This window comes from Gossypium arboreum, chromosome 9 (assembly GCF_025698485.1).
Source record: "Gossypium arboreum isolate Shixiya-1 chromosome 9, ASM2569848v2, whole genome shotgun sequence".
NCBI lineage: Eukaryota > Viridiplantae > Streptophyta > Magnoliopsida > Malvales > Malvaceae > Gossypium > Gossypium arboreum.
The window spans coordinates 48,616,462-48,633,377 of NC_069078.1; the positions used below are offsets into that span (position 1 = coordinate 48,616,462).

A 16,916-nucleotide genomic window follows, 5' to 3' on the forward strand; every position below is an offset into this window, starting at 1 on the left:
TGCGCTTTCATTGTGCATGCATGCAAGGTAAATGGTTTATACACTGAAGTTGACACCTCCAGGATATTACTACCATTGAAGTCGATTTTTCGAGATGTTAACTTTGAAGTTGGTCCTCTAATGTGGACTTCACTTTTCCCTTTTGTAAACTAATCCTAGTTTGCTAAATAATTCAGCAAATCAACTATATAACCAAGGGTGAAGGGGGAAGGGCCCTTAACCCCTAAATGGAAAAAAAAATTGTTTCTTTAATCTCAGAATTTATAAGATTTTAAGTTAATATCAATGTTGTTTGAACCGAGCCAAACTGACCGGTTTGATCGGGAATCAACCGGAAAGGGTTTTTGAACTAGTTGACCTAGGTGAAAAATCAATTGAACTAGATTTTTTTTTAATATTATTATTACTTAAATTTTTAATAATTTTCTAATCGAACCTATTAAACCGGTTGAATCAACGAATCAATAGTTTGATCAGTTCGACTAATGATTCAATTTAAAAAACATTGGTTAATATAAGTAAAATTATTACTTACCTTCCAAATACTAATTTCGATTTAATCCTTTTAAAACTATTATAATATAAACTAATATAATAATAAAATTATATTTTAACTCTTATAAAATATAATTATATTTTAATTATGACTTCCCTCGTGTGTGTATAGTAAATTAATTTTTTTCAACTCATATAAAAAAAAGCCTGGGCTAAGCCTAAGACCTCTTTTTAAGCTCGATTCCATGTTAGTGGGCTAATACCTTTCAAAGCCACATCGCTGTAGGTTCTCAGACTGAAGCCGAAAACCACTCCCTGATCTCTGTTGCTTGCTGTAACACTCGGCGGAGACAATGGCGGGAAAGCAAGTTGCTGACGAAGGTTTGCCAGCCAACATTGCCGGAATGTCGAAGGACCAGCTTTATGATATTATGTCAAACATGAAGGTACTCTCTCTTTCTGTTTTCTATTTGATTTCAAAATTTTCTTTTCTTTTCTTCCAAACGCCATTTCCTCCGCCGTTAAATCTAATTAGTGGTTTTTCCTTCTTTATTTTGGGTATATACAGACACTTATAGAACAAAACCAGCAGCAGGCGAGGGAGATCCTTATCCAAAATCCTCTCTTGACGAAAGCCCTTTTCCAGGTTTCCCTTTTCTTCTTTGTTTATTTACTTTTCAAATATGAAAAAACTCCCTTCTTCCTTTGTTTTAATATTGATACTAGTTATGTGCATGACTGACTGTTGATTGATATTACTATTAGCATCGCGTAACCCTTTAGCTTTACACTCTCTTGATATCCCTTGTAGGCTGAAGTGGTAATTTATTGTTGCCTTTTCTTGGTATAGAGGTTGATGTTAGCTTATCACTAGGAATCAAGCATTTCGGAACCTTTGTATGGACAATTAGGTCTCTGGAGTTAGCTTTGTAGTAATGAGATGCGTTTAGTTCTAGTTGCAACTCAAAATAAGAAGCTGCTATCCATCTTTCTTGATGGACTTGTTCTAGAGTGCTGCACAGCTTGATGGGTTAATTACCCTTCTTTTGCTTTAAATTGCATCTACTTTTTAGACGGTGTACTGTTGATTTAGTAGCTTCCATGCCTGACTAGGTTTCTTTGATTATTCTTGTTTCTTCAGGCTCAGATTATGCTCGGAATGGTTAAGCCCCCTCAAGCGGTATGCTTTTGATCTCTGTAATATCATCCTTGAAATTATATGTAGGGACTATGCTAGTGTACTTACTGTTTGTGTTTAGATTCCAGCTATTCAGCCACCTGCATCACAACAATCTCAGCAATCAGTACAACCACCCCCACAGCCAAGTATCCAGCCAGCACATTCGTTGCCGGGTCAAGTTCGCTTGCAGGAACAAGCTGCTCCATCCCAGACCCAAGCTCCTGTAAGGAAACAGCATCAAAACCAAGCTGGGACGAGAATCTCTGTTGCTTCTGTTCCTGCTGCAAATCTTCAGTCTCAATCCATACCACCACATTCCCTACAGACACCACAGCAAACAAAGGTCCATTTGAATCCTCCAATGTCTCTTCCACATTCCTCCCAACTCCCAAATGCACCTCAACTTCCTCTGCAGTCACCTTTACATCCTCCTGCTCATCATCAGACCCATATGTCAACATCCTCCAACCCGTTGCAAAAGTCATTTCAAACAACTGGAATTCCTCATATGCATCAGCAGCCACCAATGCAACCACAGGCACGACTTTCATCAGCTCCGAATTTCCATCATCAGCATGCCCCACAAATGGGTCCTAGTGTTGGTTTCCAACACCCTGGTGCTCAGCATCTTTCACAGCCGATGTTCCATGTAAGTAAAAAGTTACAATTTGGAAGTCAGTCTTGGGTGTCTCCTTCATAACATATTCTCCAATAATTTCTCTTATTTTTTGAATTACTCAGTCAGGTAATAGACCTCCTAGCCTTGGACCTTCGTTTCCACAAGGGCAGCCACCGCATGCAAATCAGCTGCCAGCTCAATTAATGTATCAAAATCAGGTATGTGCAAATTTTAGTTGTTTGATGTGTATTGGTTTTATCACTTAGTGGACCATTCTAATTGGGTTGATTATTAAAAAAAATGAGCTCATGTTTTTTATCACGCTACTGGTCTAAGTGGCAGGCTGTAAACATTCCATAGTTTACCTTGTGTGTGTACTAGATTATTTTTTGTCTCTCTGAAAAAGTCTGACAAATGTCTGCCTTGTTATTCACACCACTGCTAACAGATTGTTGAACTGATTGGCTTCGGGCTTCATTAAAATTGTGAAAATCTGTTTTTGAGTCCCTTTTCCTTGATAATTCTTGTACATGTAGATGAAAACACAATTGCAAGTTAGAAGTGCACACAATTGTGATTGCAATAGCAGTTAGGTGGAATTTATGTACTTCAAGGTGGAGAAATGTCTGATTACATGTGGTATCTCTTCCACTGCACGCTTGTCAATAAGGGGAAATATATTTGTAGCTACCATTGAGCAGCGTTTGCTGTCTTTGAATAATTAAATTCGTTCAGCTAGCTATGTAAGTTAGAGTTCTGGCTCAGGCTAGAGTAATTATAATCCATTGAATGAGGTGAAGAAAGGTTATGAGTTTGTAACTGGTCTTGATTTAATAAAAGGTAAAGCTTTAATAACTGAATTAAATTATCCTTAACATGCAAGATGGGATCATTGTTTTCAAGTTTGCTCTTTAGTTGCTTTTACATTTGTGTGCAAGTAGTTAAATTATTTTCTTTTTTTTTTTTTTTTTAGTTATTGTTTTTGTTACATTATCCCACCAAATGCAAAAAGAAATAAGAAAAGTGTTTTGGATACCAATTAAAAAAGGTACTTCTGAAAGAATAAAGGTTTATAATAACATTATAAGGAAGCATGATTTTAGTTTTGCATGGGGCTAAAAGATATGGATTAATGTTAAATTTAAAGTTACTTATATTTAATCAAATATGGTTTGTTTTTTACTGTAAGTCATTTTAATCAAATATGGTTTATTTTTACTATTCAACTTTATTTATGTAGTAGTGTTTGAGTAATCAAAGAGCAAATAATGAGATCTTAATGAGGAAAGTTACATATTAACTGGAGTTTTAATCTCCTGCACTTGATTTTCAATTTTTAGTTGAAACAAAAGTTCCATCTCTAATGTAATAGTATCCTGTGGGAAATGTCTATGGCTTAATAGACTCTGCCAATTGACAACATCTTTTGTATGTGTTATGGTTATTCTTTCAGGCAGGAGCCTTGCATTTAGGATCCGAGTTTGGCAACCAAGTAGGGGGTTCGATGCAGGCAGATAGAGGATCTTCGTGGACACATAGTCAACCAGATAATTCAGCACTAACTCAGTTGCAAGGACCCTCACCATTGGTTTCCAGTCAGATGGTTCCAGGAAATCAGCCCCCTCGTCCAGCATCGGTGATTATCCAAACTTTGAGTTTCATACAAGCAAATAGAATTAGTCAGTAGTTTGAGTGGTTCCATTAACAGTTTCCATTGGCTCTTTATAGTTGACTCCTGAGATGGAGAAGGCGTTACTTCAGCAGGTGATGAGCCTCACTCCGGAACAGATTAATCTCTTGCCTACAGAGCAAAGGAATCAAGTGCTTCAGCTCCAGCAAATTCTGCGCCAATGACAAGACTCTACTTCAGCTATGTTTGCATGCCATATACTGATAAAAAAAGACAAATCTCAGCTGACTAAAATTGATTGATTTGCTGCTTTAATACAGCTGCCAATTCAGCATTCATCTCCTTTGAGCCTGCCTTGTTTATTTATTTGTAGGTTGATAGCTTCTGAAAGTTGAATTCTAGGGGCAGATTTGACGGCCCTAAATTTCTTTCATGTGTTGTTAGTACTGTGATGATGTAGTATCTTTTTCTGCCGCTGTTTATTTGGCTTCAGCTAATCATAATTGAAAACTAAGGTACATTTCTGGACGTAGGAATGTGACACTCGAGTGTATATGTTGCCTAATTATGTATCATATTTGTGTTAACAACAAAATATGAAAGTATAATAGAACCAAGTGCTTTTCTGATGGGAAAGAGAGACTATATACCCCTGGCCCCAATCCAGACATAATTAAATTGCATCCCCTAGCTTGCCGTGAGTTAAGAAACCGGATCAATCTGGCCATGCTTGCTTGAGCTCGCATTTTCAGGTCAAATTTTGTCATTACTATAATCTAGTTCACTTTCAGTTTTAGTATTTTTTTTTTTACTAGTCTTGATCAATCACTAGCTCAACCGTTAAATTCTGTTTCTTTCAAAATCTTTGTATCTTTAAATGTGTAATGAGATGTTTAGCTTATTATTTCTGTATAATGCTATATTACTTGTAGAAAAGTAATCATGTTTTAGTTAATAAATTTAACTGTTACTATTCGAGTCAAATTAAAATTTCAAGTTTATAAAATAAAAAGATGGCAATAAAATTAAAATATAAAACCATAATTTACTCATAATAACCTACACAATGTTAAAAATCTAAATAAAGAATACAGAAAACTCCAAAAATATTTAAGTAAATTTAACAGAACAATCCCTCTTGAGATATGGCCACCACTAGATGTGGAAGCACAATGGGATCTTTGGCCAGACACCCTAGGACCTTATCAACAAGAGATAATGACAATAATAAAGCACTACAGGACAATCATTCCAGACCCATTAAAATGGTCTCAAGATTATACATGATATTACAGTATTTCTGCCAAATAGATAGACGATGACTCCATTGAAAAGATTACTCACATGGAGATAGACACAGAGACTGAACCAAATCTCGATGAAGAAATGGTGATCAAAGCATACACAGCCAAACAAAAAAGGGAGTGGAGGAAAATAAATCTCAACCTCACATCGGAGGGTTTCTTTTCAAAACTGACCTAGATAAATTTAGTGTAAAATCTTATACAAAAACGACATGATTTCTATAATGTTGGTGCCGGCCATCTCACCATCAACATCACCCTCCATCGTCCCTTAATGATTGCTAGATGATTGGCCAGTCTAAAAAATAATTTTTTTTTTATGCAAGCATTGTGTTTGCTGGCACCGTATGTATATTTTTTTAAATACACAAATATTGGTATTTCATGATTTAAAAAATAAATAATATTTTTAATAGGTATCGGTATTCCCGTTGTCGACATTAGTTCACATTTAAAATAAATGATTTTTTTTTTTCATGCCGGCATTATCATTATTGACACCAGTGTCAAGGAACGGTAGCAAGGATGTCAAGGAATACCGACACTGGAGTAGTTTTTGATAAAAAAGAAAATTTGGAAGGTAGTTTAAGGAATTGAAGAGTTTGGAATAAAATTTTATTAATTAAAATATATACCAGTTTTTTTTTTAATGTAAAATCTAATTACAATAAAATTTCATTCCCAACTCTTCAATTCCTTAAACTTTTAGTCCCTATATACAACTTTTTTAGAGAATAAAAATATATTTTTATGAAGTAAAGTACATTGAAACCATAAAATTGAAAGTCAAATTTATCAACCCAATTTCTTTTTCAAGAATAATTATTTTACAATCTCCTTTTGTTTTTATTTGTCCTTTCATTTGACCTTATTAGCCTCTTATTTATTTTACAATTAATTAATCTTGTTACAGTTATTATTAATTGTTATATTTGTCTATATTGTTCTTGCTCCTTCTTCTCTTTCTCTCTTCTTTTCATTTTCCTTTTAACTTTTTCAAATCAAGCCACAATGTTGAATAAGTCGATACCGATCACTTCAAGAACAAAACAAAATGTTCTCAAGGCTAATTTTCCACCACGGATGGCAACCACAGCACACAAAAAGCACATTAGTGCCGACACCATAAAAGCAAAAATTTAATTTTTTTTTTTAGAATTTGAACTGATGCCGACAACGTGAATGCCGACATCTATTAAAATATTCTTTAATCTTTTTTAATCTCGTAATACCAGTACTTTTAAAGTGTATTTGAAAAAAATGCATATTAATGCTGGCACAAAAAAATTAATTTTTATAGACCGAACAATCATTAGTGGATGATGGGGGTGGTGCTGGCGCTGAGATGACCGATACCAACTTATATTGTAGAAAACAGATCATTTTCCTAAAAGATTTTGCATTTGGGCCATTTTTGTAAATAGTTCATTTATTTAGGTCAATTTTGAAAAAAAACACCTACTTAAAAAAAACAAAAAAAAAAAACACTGATTATGAAGACACTAACTAGTCTACTTCTATCAGGAATCCTTGCTGTTTACTTATTTGAATTGTGTCAAGAATCTTTATGATTTACTTTATTTGAAGGGTGTCAAGAATCTTTATTGTATTTAAAGGGTGTCGTGAATCCTATATGTTAGGAATCCTTAGTGTTTCCTTCTGTATGTTTGATGTTTAGAAATTTGTCATATGTCATCCTCCATTTCTATAAATACAAGAAAATTTGTAAGCTTGAAATTGAAGGCTATATTTAAGTAATTTAAATAAGAATTTTATATAGTTTTTAAGTTTATTATTTTAGAAAATAAAAATGAAAAGAATTTTTTTGTAATTCTTATATTTTTAAGGGTTATTCAAATTTAATTTTTAAAAGAGAAAAACTTAACATGGAAATAAACCAATAGTTTAAAAGCATTTAATTGGTGCTAGGAGAAATCATGTCACTATTTTTTTTATCTAATAAGGTCCCTAAATGTTTTATATATTCAGACTTCAATTTGATGACGCCAATGGCAATGGCGTCAACGATGTTTATTGTTCAAAACAGATTATCTAGGTACATAATTTTAAAGTGAGATATTTTCATAAATAATACAAAATTTTGAATCATTTTTACAAAAAAAGCCTTCAACCTATCAATAAAAGAGATTCAGTGTTATCTAAAAACGTCTTTCTAAATTCTCTTCTTCCTTGTCTGAGTCATCTATTTGAATAAGAGTTTATAAGAATCTGTCATGAATTTTAGAGTACGCTCTATGCTATCCATATTTATATGGAAATAAAACTTAAACCATGATGGATCCTTGAAAGTCTCTTGTTTAAATATTTAGCTAAAAGATAGTGTCAGTACAATGTTTGAATTATTGTTTTCTTGGATACTTTCTTCTTATTGTTATCATATATTGGCATGTTGATATTTACATTTAAATGCACAACAGTATGTCAGAAGAAAACCTTTACCATCATATCAAAACAACAAAGGCAACATCATCAATTTTCGGCACAAACAAGTGTCATTTATTTATCTTATTGTTCTGTTATTGTATTTTACTATTTTTCAATTTCTGACATCTAGTTTTCAAGAGTTCTGTAATGTAATATAAAAATCATTACTTTACATATACAAAAATTATGTACAGTTCAAAGAAAAAACAAATTTGAACATACAATCACTTTTTCTTCTTATCTTCCTTTTCTCTTTCAAGTACCACTGGAGCTGCTGGGATGCTGAACCACCACTCTCTCAATCTCCTCATCCATCTTTCTGTGCTTGCTTTCCTCGCCGGGGAATACCTCGTAAATATCTCCAAAAAGATCAGGAGAAACATGTACTTACCAGGCAATAATGCCACCATCAAAGCTGTCAACAGAAGACTGGCCGCAACTTTCTCGCTTGCCTGGTAGATTAAACATCGTAGCTACAAAGTCAAGCAGACTATAATAAAATCAGTCTTACGTATTCTACGGTGACAAGTAGGGAGAACAACCTGCGGGAAAACGGACAGCAACAAGGCACGGAACTTGAGAAGAATGATGTTTCCGTCTTGGATAAGTTGTTCAAATTGAGATACTGCATTCTGAACAGCCAAAAGCTGCTCCATTGTATTCATAGGTGGAGGTGCTATTATCTTGATTTCATCCACAGGCCTGCCTTGGTTGAAAAATCGCGTAAGAACCATAAAGATCGCAAAAAATAACACCATCAATGCAAGGGCATAACCCACCCATCCCCTGCAAATGGACAACAAAGAACTTCCATTAAGATCATGCAAGTTTTATGATGAAATCTTTTCGATTAGATCAACCATACTATACCTTGTAATATAGCATAGTTTAACATTTCTTAAGTCGAGTATACTTTCACGTAAACCCTTCATTCAATCCATGTATTCATGAGCAAGACATTTTCTTTCAACTTAGCTAAGTTGATAGTACTCGTTCAAACACTTGATTCACAGATATCAGTAGAACTACTCCAGCTTAACTCAGGATTGTTTATATTAAGTTCAAAACGAGCCACCGGGGGCATTTAGAAGATGTGCATTAGAAAATGAAACCATCAGTTGACAGTTCCATTCTCAAATAGGTACCTAGGAAGGCACTAGACCATGAACCTTTCCTTTGCGGTAGAGCAGGGATTAACTTTTTCTACTTCAAAGTTGACTCTTCTTTCACACAAACCCTTAGATCATTGTAATCATGTCTAAAACATATTTCTTCAACTAAGCAGAGTATGTAAGCTAAGAAGTATCGTATCAAAATATTTACATGATTTCTAGACATCAGTAGAACTACACCAGCTTAACAAAGGATCGTTAATAAAATAAGTAAAACCAACCATTAGCATTAAGAAGAAAAGCATGCACTACAGAAGAAGGTGAAACAGTAGTAAAACATGTAAGGAAAGTAACAAGGACATAAACACCCCAAAAAATATCTTCAAAACACTATATTTCACGTCCAAGACAGTTTCCGTATTCCTTTCTTCCATTATCTGAGTTGACAATATCTGAAACAAAAGCATTAACATAATTTTGAATCCAGGTTTGTAATCTAGTCACTAGACTACATCAGCTTGAATCAAGGTTTCATGTCAATGGTTAAGCATAAAAAAAAAAAAGGCAAACATTGATGATTTTAAGACCTCAATACAGAATACATCCAAATATAATGTCTGGAAATTAAACATATACCTCACATAAACCCCAAAGATATATAGTGGTTTTGATACCATGTGCTCACCGAACAATTAATAATAAAGAAAAAAGTTTTTATTCAATTTAATTACCTGAAAATTATGAACGTGAAAATCAAGCAGAACATTAATGACTTTGGAGGATCATCCCAATACAACAAAGAAAGAAGGCCCTTCCCAACTTCCAATACTGGAAGAAGTAACTCCTGCAAGTACAAAATTTTAAAAAAGATAATGAGACCAACGTACAAGTCATTAAAGTTGGAACCAAATTAGAAAGAAGATGAGAAAGGCAGACCCATATAATATGAGTTCATGATACTACCAAAACTGCAGTCCAAATTAGTTCTTCTGCTAACTAACACCGAATTATAATTTAATGGCAGCATGAAAAGATAGAGAAGTGTGCATGAAGCATTTACAATGTCAACCAACTACATTTTACTCGGTACTCAAAATTCAAACGCGGACAGTTATTCAAACTCGCTAATTTTAACAAACTTAATTTCAGTTGAATAATGAAAAGGAACAAGGTTTGACATGTTGTACATTATAAAGCAAATACCTTCATAACAGCTAAATTTGTGTCGATACCATCTACTTTAACCCCAGCGACTGTTTCTTGTGCTAGCACCACCCTTTTATAGTCATCTCTGGATTCCTTAACTGCTTTCTCCAATAAACTCATCTCACCCACAACTACTTCACCAACAAGAAGTCCAGCCTCACTTGGATTACTTGAACTTGAACATGAACCAAACCCAAAACCCAAGTTTGAAACCATTGCCAAGGCTGAGATTGAGTACATGCCACCTCCAGCCACAAGATTGTTACCTCGATCTAGCTCCCTAGACTTTGACATTTTTGCAAGAGTCTCCAGTATAAAATATCCCCCAGGTAATTGGTCACAAAGATTAAACATGAGAAGAGACTCAAACTGAACAGGGTTTGAAGAACTAATTTCTTGAATGGCTTGCACACGTAAAATTCCAAGAATAGCTTTTGAAAGTGCATCATCCTTTTCAACTCCTGTTACACGGTACTTATTTATAAATTTATGAACATATAAAATTTCCCGGATTATTGCTAGCCAGTAATCACGCCGAGTGTGCCCTTTAAGCTCAGGAAACTCTATAACAACTGGTTCTGATCTAAAAGGGAAAGATGGTAAACAGTCAATAGATAAATTATATATTCTCAGAGAAGCATCATGTTAAAACCAAAGTAAGAAATAAATTTCAAGATTGATTTAACACCTTAAAACCAAAGCAAAAAATAAATTTCAAGAAAATAAAATAAAACAAAATAAATCTGCACCATGCCTTACATGGAAATTGATTTGTACAAGACTGCCTTGTCAAAAAGTCGAGTACCCCATGGTCCAGTCAACTCAGGTTTAACGATTTGCTTTAGATCATTTGACAAATCATATCTTTTAGGTTTATCATAAGATACAACTTTAAGGGCTTCAAAGTACAATGCATGATCTGTCAGTATTAACCGACCTGCAAACATAAAAGAACAACCTCAGAGCAGGCTATTTGCCAAAAATAAAGCAAAAGAATCAAAAGAAAAAGGGAGAGGAAAAGGTATTGTTGCAGAAATGCCTATCATCAAGGAACATATTCTATTAATTACAATGTTTGCCATCCAATCAACTTACCTGGCCATGTTGATACTCCAACATGTTCAAGAACTGGTTGAGTAGTGACTGTCCCATCCACCTCGAGTATCTTTTCTCCTCTTGATTGTCGAACAGCAGACAGAAGAGATGATTCTGATTGGCTCTTCATCCTTTTTATCACTCTATAGAATATATTTTAGAATACAATTTTTAGATGCGTAAACCTACTAAATAGATATGTTACCACAAATTACTAAGCCTCTGACATACTACAACTTCTACAGACAAAACTAAAAACTGAAACAAGGTGTAGTGAGCAACTGAATAAAAAAGATGGTCAATAGATTATACTATGCTTCTGAGAAGAACCTAGCATATCATATAAGCCAATTGGTTTTAGTTAAATCTTAGAATAGTATAGAGCCCAAGTTATTCATAGACCTATTTGTTTCAAATTTTTTATATCAGGATTACATGCAAAGGAGAATGCTAATGATTTTGCACAATCTTAAATTTAAAGATAGTTTTCAATTAATATAATATCACATAACAGCATAACAAGTATTATCATGTATCATAGAACCCTTCAAAGTAGATATACGAGTTTCTATTATGTTGAGGTGAAGTATAACCAAAAAGTCAAGACTAAGCCAGTAGATTATCCATCAGATCCATTCAGTAAAAAGCCATATGAAAGAGATTAACCAGGCAAGCTAGCAGATTATCCATCAGATCCATTCAGTAAAAAGCCAAAAGAAAGAGATTTACAAGGCAATTTATAGAGAAAGGACACAGCATACCAGCTTCACTATCATGCACTAAAGCAAACTATTCTAATAAAAAATAAATTAAAATGCAATTTAAACTACAAGTTTACTCCTTTACCAGTAATAATTCACATTTCCCAGCCTCTAACCTTACAGAGACATCTTTGATAAGGAAAAATCAATGTCCCTCCCTATCTGTAGTTCTGACTTACATGATTCGGCACTAAAACCTATTGAAAAAGTTTTCCCACCAAACATATTGGGTTGAGGTTAATAGAGGTACTACTTTGCAACTCCCAGCAGAAGTCAAGCCCCAAAAGCTAGTGTGAACTAGACTTGGTTGCACACCCATAAGTCAGTCTTTTGGGTTTGTCATATTAGATATGCACCTTAGAACAATTTAAAAATTGTATATAATTTTCTACTCTCTGTGGAAATCTGCACCTCCCTTTCTTGCAAAAACTTTCAGCACTTGTTCCAGTAGCTTTTACTGGACAAACTATTTTAGTTCTACCTAAGATGGTAGCCAAAGCCCTTTCAAGACTAGTTTATACTTTTAAAAGAATCAGTTCAAGACTTTACAAACCCTTTAATATGGTCCCTCTAGGTTTGGTTATATGTCCTCTAGTATCTCCCTCTAGGTTGTTCAGTTATTTAAACCTTCAAGGAATATAAGCTAAGAAAAGACCTTTCATTGGACCATAAAACTTTGCAATAGAAATGCATAACTAGAACAAAACAGAAAAAAGAGGGGCAAAAAAGCATATAGAAACTCACACAGTAAAGGCCCTTACCTTTCTAGTCCATTTAGGTACTTGTCATAGACAGAGAAATGAAGTCGACCATCTGTTGAGATTGTAAGAACATTGAAAAGGTTTTCACAAATAATCACATTGGCAATAATTGGAACTGCTGGTGCTATTCGAGAGAAGGCCTCCACCCCAACTGAGAGGTCATCATCTAACTGCAAGCAGGACAAAATTATCACAAAAAGTTTCAGCATCAAATCTTAGGTTTGTAGGACTAGTAATAGCACTGGAAAACCCATTAGCCGAGTGCATGAAAACTGTTTAAATGTGTACAGAAAAGCTACGTTATATGTACTCAGATTTGGGAGTCCAATATGGGCATGCATGGGTAAATAATTATAAAGGAAGGTTAAGGAAAGGAAATGATATATGTTTATTTTATTTGGAATGCTAAAATTAGTAAGGGAAAGTAAAGGAATATTTACAACCTTTTGCTTGGTTAAACAGTGAAAAGTAAAGGAAATGATTGATTATAATGTTTTTTTCTAATTATATTTTTTTATAAAATAACTTATATAAAAAACTAATAGGATAAAAATAATATTTTGCATCTTAAAATAAAACTCACTTTCCTTTCCTTAGCTTTTCCCTCAAATTGGTTCCTTAGCTTTTCCCTCAAATTGGGGTAAATAAAAACTAAGTAATTCAGGGAAAGTAAGGGATATTCAACTACCATTACTTTCCCTTGCTTAAATAAAAGAAGTTATCCAAACAAGGGATAGGATGTTACTTTCCTTTCCTTTCCCTTGTTTTAGTTCAATCCAATCATAGTGTAAAGGTCAGAGTCATCATTTGCTGAAATTTTTGGACATATGGAGTCGTCTAAAAAGTGACTGAAATAGGATATAATACGGGGATCTGTTATTTTAAAATGTCACAAAAATATATTAATACAAGATACTGTAACATTGTTTTAACTAAAATTGAATTTGGACCAAGCTAAGATTAATTGGAAAGAGATAATTTGGAGCATTAGCTCTAGGAAAACCAAAGACTAGCATAAGCTTTTTCCATGCAGACTAACTTTGAACTTTAAATGCTGAAAGATGAAACTGTTAAATAATAATTAGGTTTGTGGCAACCCATAGCCAAAGATAAAGGTCACGTATCTACTCAAAAGACAATGAAAAAGTAAAACCTATTCTCAATTTCTGTTCATTAATAACTTTTTGGCATAATTTTATCTTTACTTCATGGTTAGGATTTTTTGGGATCTAATGGAATTAGGTTCATACAAATGCAGGTCCTCCAGTAAAAAAACACTCCCTTAGGCTAACAATCTCAATCTCCTGCATTATCTCTATCCTTTTTTTTTCTAGCGTCTCATTTTTAAGTGAATAGACTTGTCTGATGTAGCCAAGTCCATATGTTCAAGAGTAGATTTCAACTCATATTCCACACACGTATCTGTGTTGTGTCATGTCAACAAAGATAAGGATCCCTCTATGAAGCAGGACACTATTGTGGGGTGAAAGTCCCCAAGTGTCGAACATGTGCCCAACGACATGACGGAAGGTTTGCGAGATGATCCAAAATGCCAATCCCCCCACCCCTTTTCAAAACAAATATAAAAATAAAAAAATAAAGAAGACTTAAAATATGAAGCTTACATTAACTAGACATTCACTGGCAGATGCTGGGGCTTCCCAGGCCACCATCATTTCAAATGTAAGGCGTCGAAACTTTTTATCAGCCAGATGACCCATTACTCGTGTAGAAAGAGCAAGAGCCCTGAAACAACAGTATTCCAAAAAATTCCTTGCATGCTGTGACTTCACAGAATCTGATGCCTCGGCATTAAAGCTTTCTAGAAGCTCATTTGAAGAAGTTTCCAGGATTCTGCATCATTTTGTTTTTGTTATCCACAAGGAGACAATGTATTTCAGTCAAACAGAAATGCACATTGTTCCTATTTGCATCTAGGCTGAATTAGAAGCTTATGAACATAATTTAACAAAACAACATTCAATTTAAGGTGCAACTTGCAAAATGAATTTTCGTGGTTATAACAGGCAGGCAGCAATAGCAAAGTAGCAGCAAAAGAAACCTACTTTGAGCAGCGGCGCACAACAATATTAGCAACCGGAGAGAGCTCAGGTATCCAATTCCTTCCAGCAGATGGAGACCTCTGCAGCTCCTCAACTTCCTCTGCAAAGGAGCTTCGCTTGCTAAGTAACCATTTGAATGATCCTTCTCTTATCAAAGCCTCAAGCATATTTCTAGTTTGCTTGTCACCACAATTTCTACCGTTCCCCTCAATGCATACCCACTGAAAATAAATTCCACTGTGAGATTCCTAAAACGCGGAAGCAAGTTCAGATGTCATGATTTCATTAATAAAACTTTTTAAGTTTAGCAATCTTTCAATGCATCAAACTAGCATTAGCAAATCCTAAGTGGTAAACAATCAGCAGCAATTTTAAATGGAAACTAAAATCTTAAAAGGAATCAGAAAGAAAACTCCCCAAGTTATAAATATTAGCTAAGAACTCCAAATCTTCATTAGAAATCCAACTAGGGATAAGTTAAAAAAACTCTCAATCTCCACATCTTTATCTAAGCCCTATACTAAAAATTTATAAATTTTGGATTTTATTTCCCCAAAACCAACGTACCGAATTCCATTGACTTACTTAAAGAAGGGAAAAAGAAAGAGAAAGCATTTACCTAAAGAAAAATTGAACTGTCAAACCCTTGTACAACCCCAAACATGTGCACTTTGCTGATTCCTGCATTCAAGAACCCTCATCTTAGATTACCTAGTTTGATTAGCCTTCGACCCATTTCTACAAATAGCAAGATTCACAACATTACCTTAAAAACAAGAGTCCTAAAAGAAGTTGGTTATAAAGAAAAATCATTATTGGTTGATGGGTCTCAAAATAAGAGAGGGAGAGTGTAAAATACAGGGGGTTGAGGAAGTAGTGTAAAGGAAGTTTAAAGATCTTCAAACGGTGGTTTTGTTGTGTTGGGCGGTGATCTGAAGAGATGAAATTGAGCTGGTGGGACAACGTGGCAGGGTATATTATTGGCAGGAGGATATGGTGAAGTCAGAGGAGAGGAAAGGATCAGAGATGTGGAAGTTTGGAGCAAGGATCACAATCCTGGTGATGCGGACATGTTCCAGTCGATCCCTACTCTGTTCCTGTCCGGATATACATTCATCCAACCTCCAATTCCAGTCCATTAAGTTAAAATCAATGAGACCTTTCAAAATATGAGTCCAACTTTATTTCAAACATTCAAAGCCCAAAAACAGCTTCTTACTCTATTAATCATTTTCTTTTCTTTGGCACACTATTTCTGAAAATTTAGTAAATTGTCCTTTTCAAAAAATTTAAAATAATTTAATTCCTATTAATTTTAAAATTACAATGATTGACAATTAATTACGAGATTAATATTTTATATCAATTATACATATTTTTATTGACGTAATAACAAATTTAGCACATAAAATTTAGGCATTCAATCAATTTGATCATGATTTAAAATTTAGGTTGATATCTTTAAAATTAAGATAAAATTAACAGAATGTATAAACATCAAGGAATAAATTTATTAATATATCAATCAATATTATGTATAATTTTAGAAATATATTCTTAGAAAAATTATTAAAAAACGATATGAAGTATTAGATGAATTGATACATTAAACATAGGAAAATAATTACATAAAAAGTTAAATGAATAAAATACGAATAAGTTACTTCTAAAAATAAAATATTTATATGTCAAAATATGCACAATAAAATATAAATTTAGAGTAATGCTTTAAACATATAAAAAGGCTAATATACTAAAAAGCCTTTAAATTATTAATCTTGTTTAAACAGGCTTTTATGCTATTTTGTAGTTAAATAAGCCTCAAATCTATAATTTTCATCCATGAAAGTGCATGATTTTAATATTAAAGTAAAAAGTATTGAATTTTTATACCAATTTACATTTTATGTCAATATGAATTTGACGAGAATAGTTTATTAAATAAAAATAAAATAATATTTTAAAATTTTTGAAAGTGCTTATATACATAACACAATCACTCTTTTGAAAAATTTGATTACTTTTTAAATTTTATGTCAATGTTAAAATGTATAGAATTTTTTTATATCAATAAAAATTAAGATACTAAAACTAAAAAAATACAGAGTAAAATTTATAAGTTAGGAATTTATTTAATTATAAAAATAATATAATGACTTGTTTAAATTAACTGTAATAATTTAAGGGTTTTTTAGTATATTAACCTTTAAAAATAATAAATAAATAAAAAATCTTTCTTTCAAAA

General features: G+C 33.4%; 2 protein-coding genes across 3 annotated transcripts; one reads left to right on the forward strand and one right to left on the reverse strand.

Moving 5' to 3' along the window:
• Positions 1-710: 710 nt before the first annotated feature.
• Positions 711-4,560, forward strand: LOC108454535 (cleavage stimulating factor 64-like). Its single transcript, XM_017753028.2, has 7 exons — positions 711-941; positions 1,064-1,141; positions 1,637-1,675; positions 1,755-2,324; positions 2,417-2,512; positions 3,748-3,930; positions 4,023-4,560. Exons 1-7 carry the CDS (start codon positions 849-851, stop codon positions 4,146-4,148), a joined length of 1,185 nt encoding a protein of 394 aa, XP_017608517.1. The 5' UTR covers positions 711-848; the 3' UTR covers positions 4,149-4,560.
• Positions 4,561-7,722: 3,162 nt separating this feature from the next.
• On the reverse strand, positions 7,723-15,852 carry LOC108457169 (uncharacterized). Of its 2 annotated transcripts, none has more exons than XM_017756066.2 (11): positions 15,438-15,852; positions 15,291-15,352; positions 14,675-14,919; positions 14,234-14,462; positions 12,609-12,778; positions 11,087-11,229; positions 10,751-10,928; positions 9,989-10,574; positions 9,517-9,629; positions 8,216-8,459; positions 7,723-8,125 (listed from the first exon to the last, which is right to left on the reverse strand). In XM_017756066.2, exons 3-11 carry the CDS (start codon positions 14,836-14,838, stop codon positions 7,898-7,900), a joined length of 2,055 nt encoding a protein of 684 aa, XP_017611555.1. In that variant the 5' UTR covers positions 14,839-14,919; positions 15,291-15,352; positions 15,438-15,852; the 3' UTR covers positions 7,723-7,897. The 2 variants fall into 2 exon arrangements, with proteins under 2 accessions (XP_017611555.1, XP_017611556.1); XM_017756067.2 differs by having other exon boundaries at positions 14,675-14,892; positions 15,438-15,851.
• Positions 15,853-16,916: the final 1,064 nt, after the last annotated feature.

Coding starts and splice junctions, on each gene's coding strand:
- LOC108454535 (XM_017753028.2), top strand. CDS start 849: ATGGCGGGAAAGCAAGTTGCTGACGAAGGTTTGCCAGCCAACATTGCC. Junction 942..1,063: donor ATATTATGTCAAACATGAAG/GTACTCTCTCTT, acceptor GGGTATATACAG/ACACTTATAGAACAAAACCA. Junction 1,142..1,636: donor TGACGAAAGCCCTTTTCCAG/GTTTCCCTTTTC, acceptor TTGTTTCTTCAG/GCTCAGATTATGCTCGGAAT.
- LOC108457169 (XM_017756066.2), bottom strand. CDS start 14,838: ATGCTTGAGGCTTTGATAAGAGAAGGATCATTCAAATGGTTACTTAGC. Junction 10,929..11,086: donor TGGAGTATCAACATGGCCAG/GTAAGTTGATTG, acceptor TTATGTTTGCAG/GTCGGTTAATACTGACAGAT. Junction 8,460..9,516: donor TTCACGTTCATAATTTTCAG/GTAATTAAATTG, acceptor GTCCATTTGCAG/GGGATGGGTGGGTTATGCCC.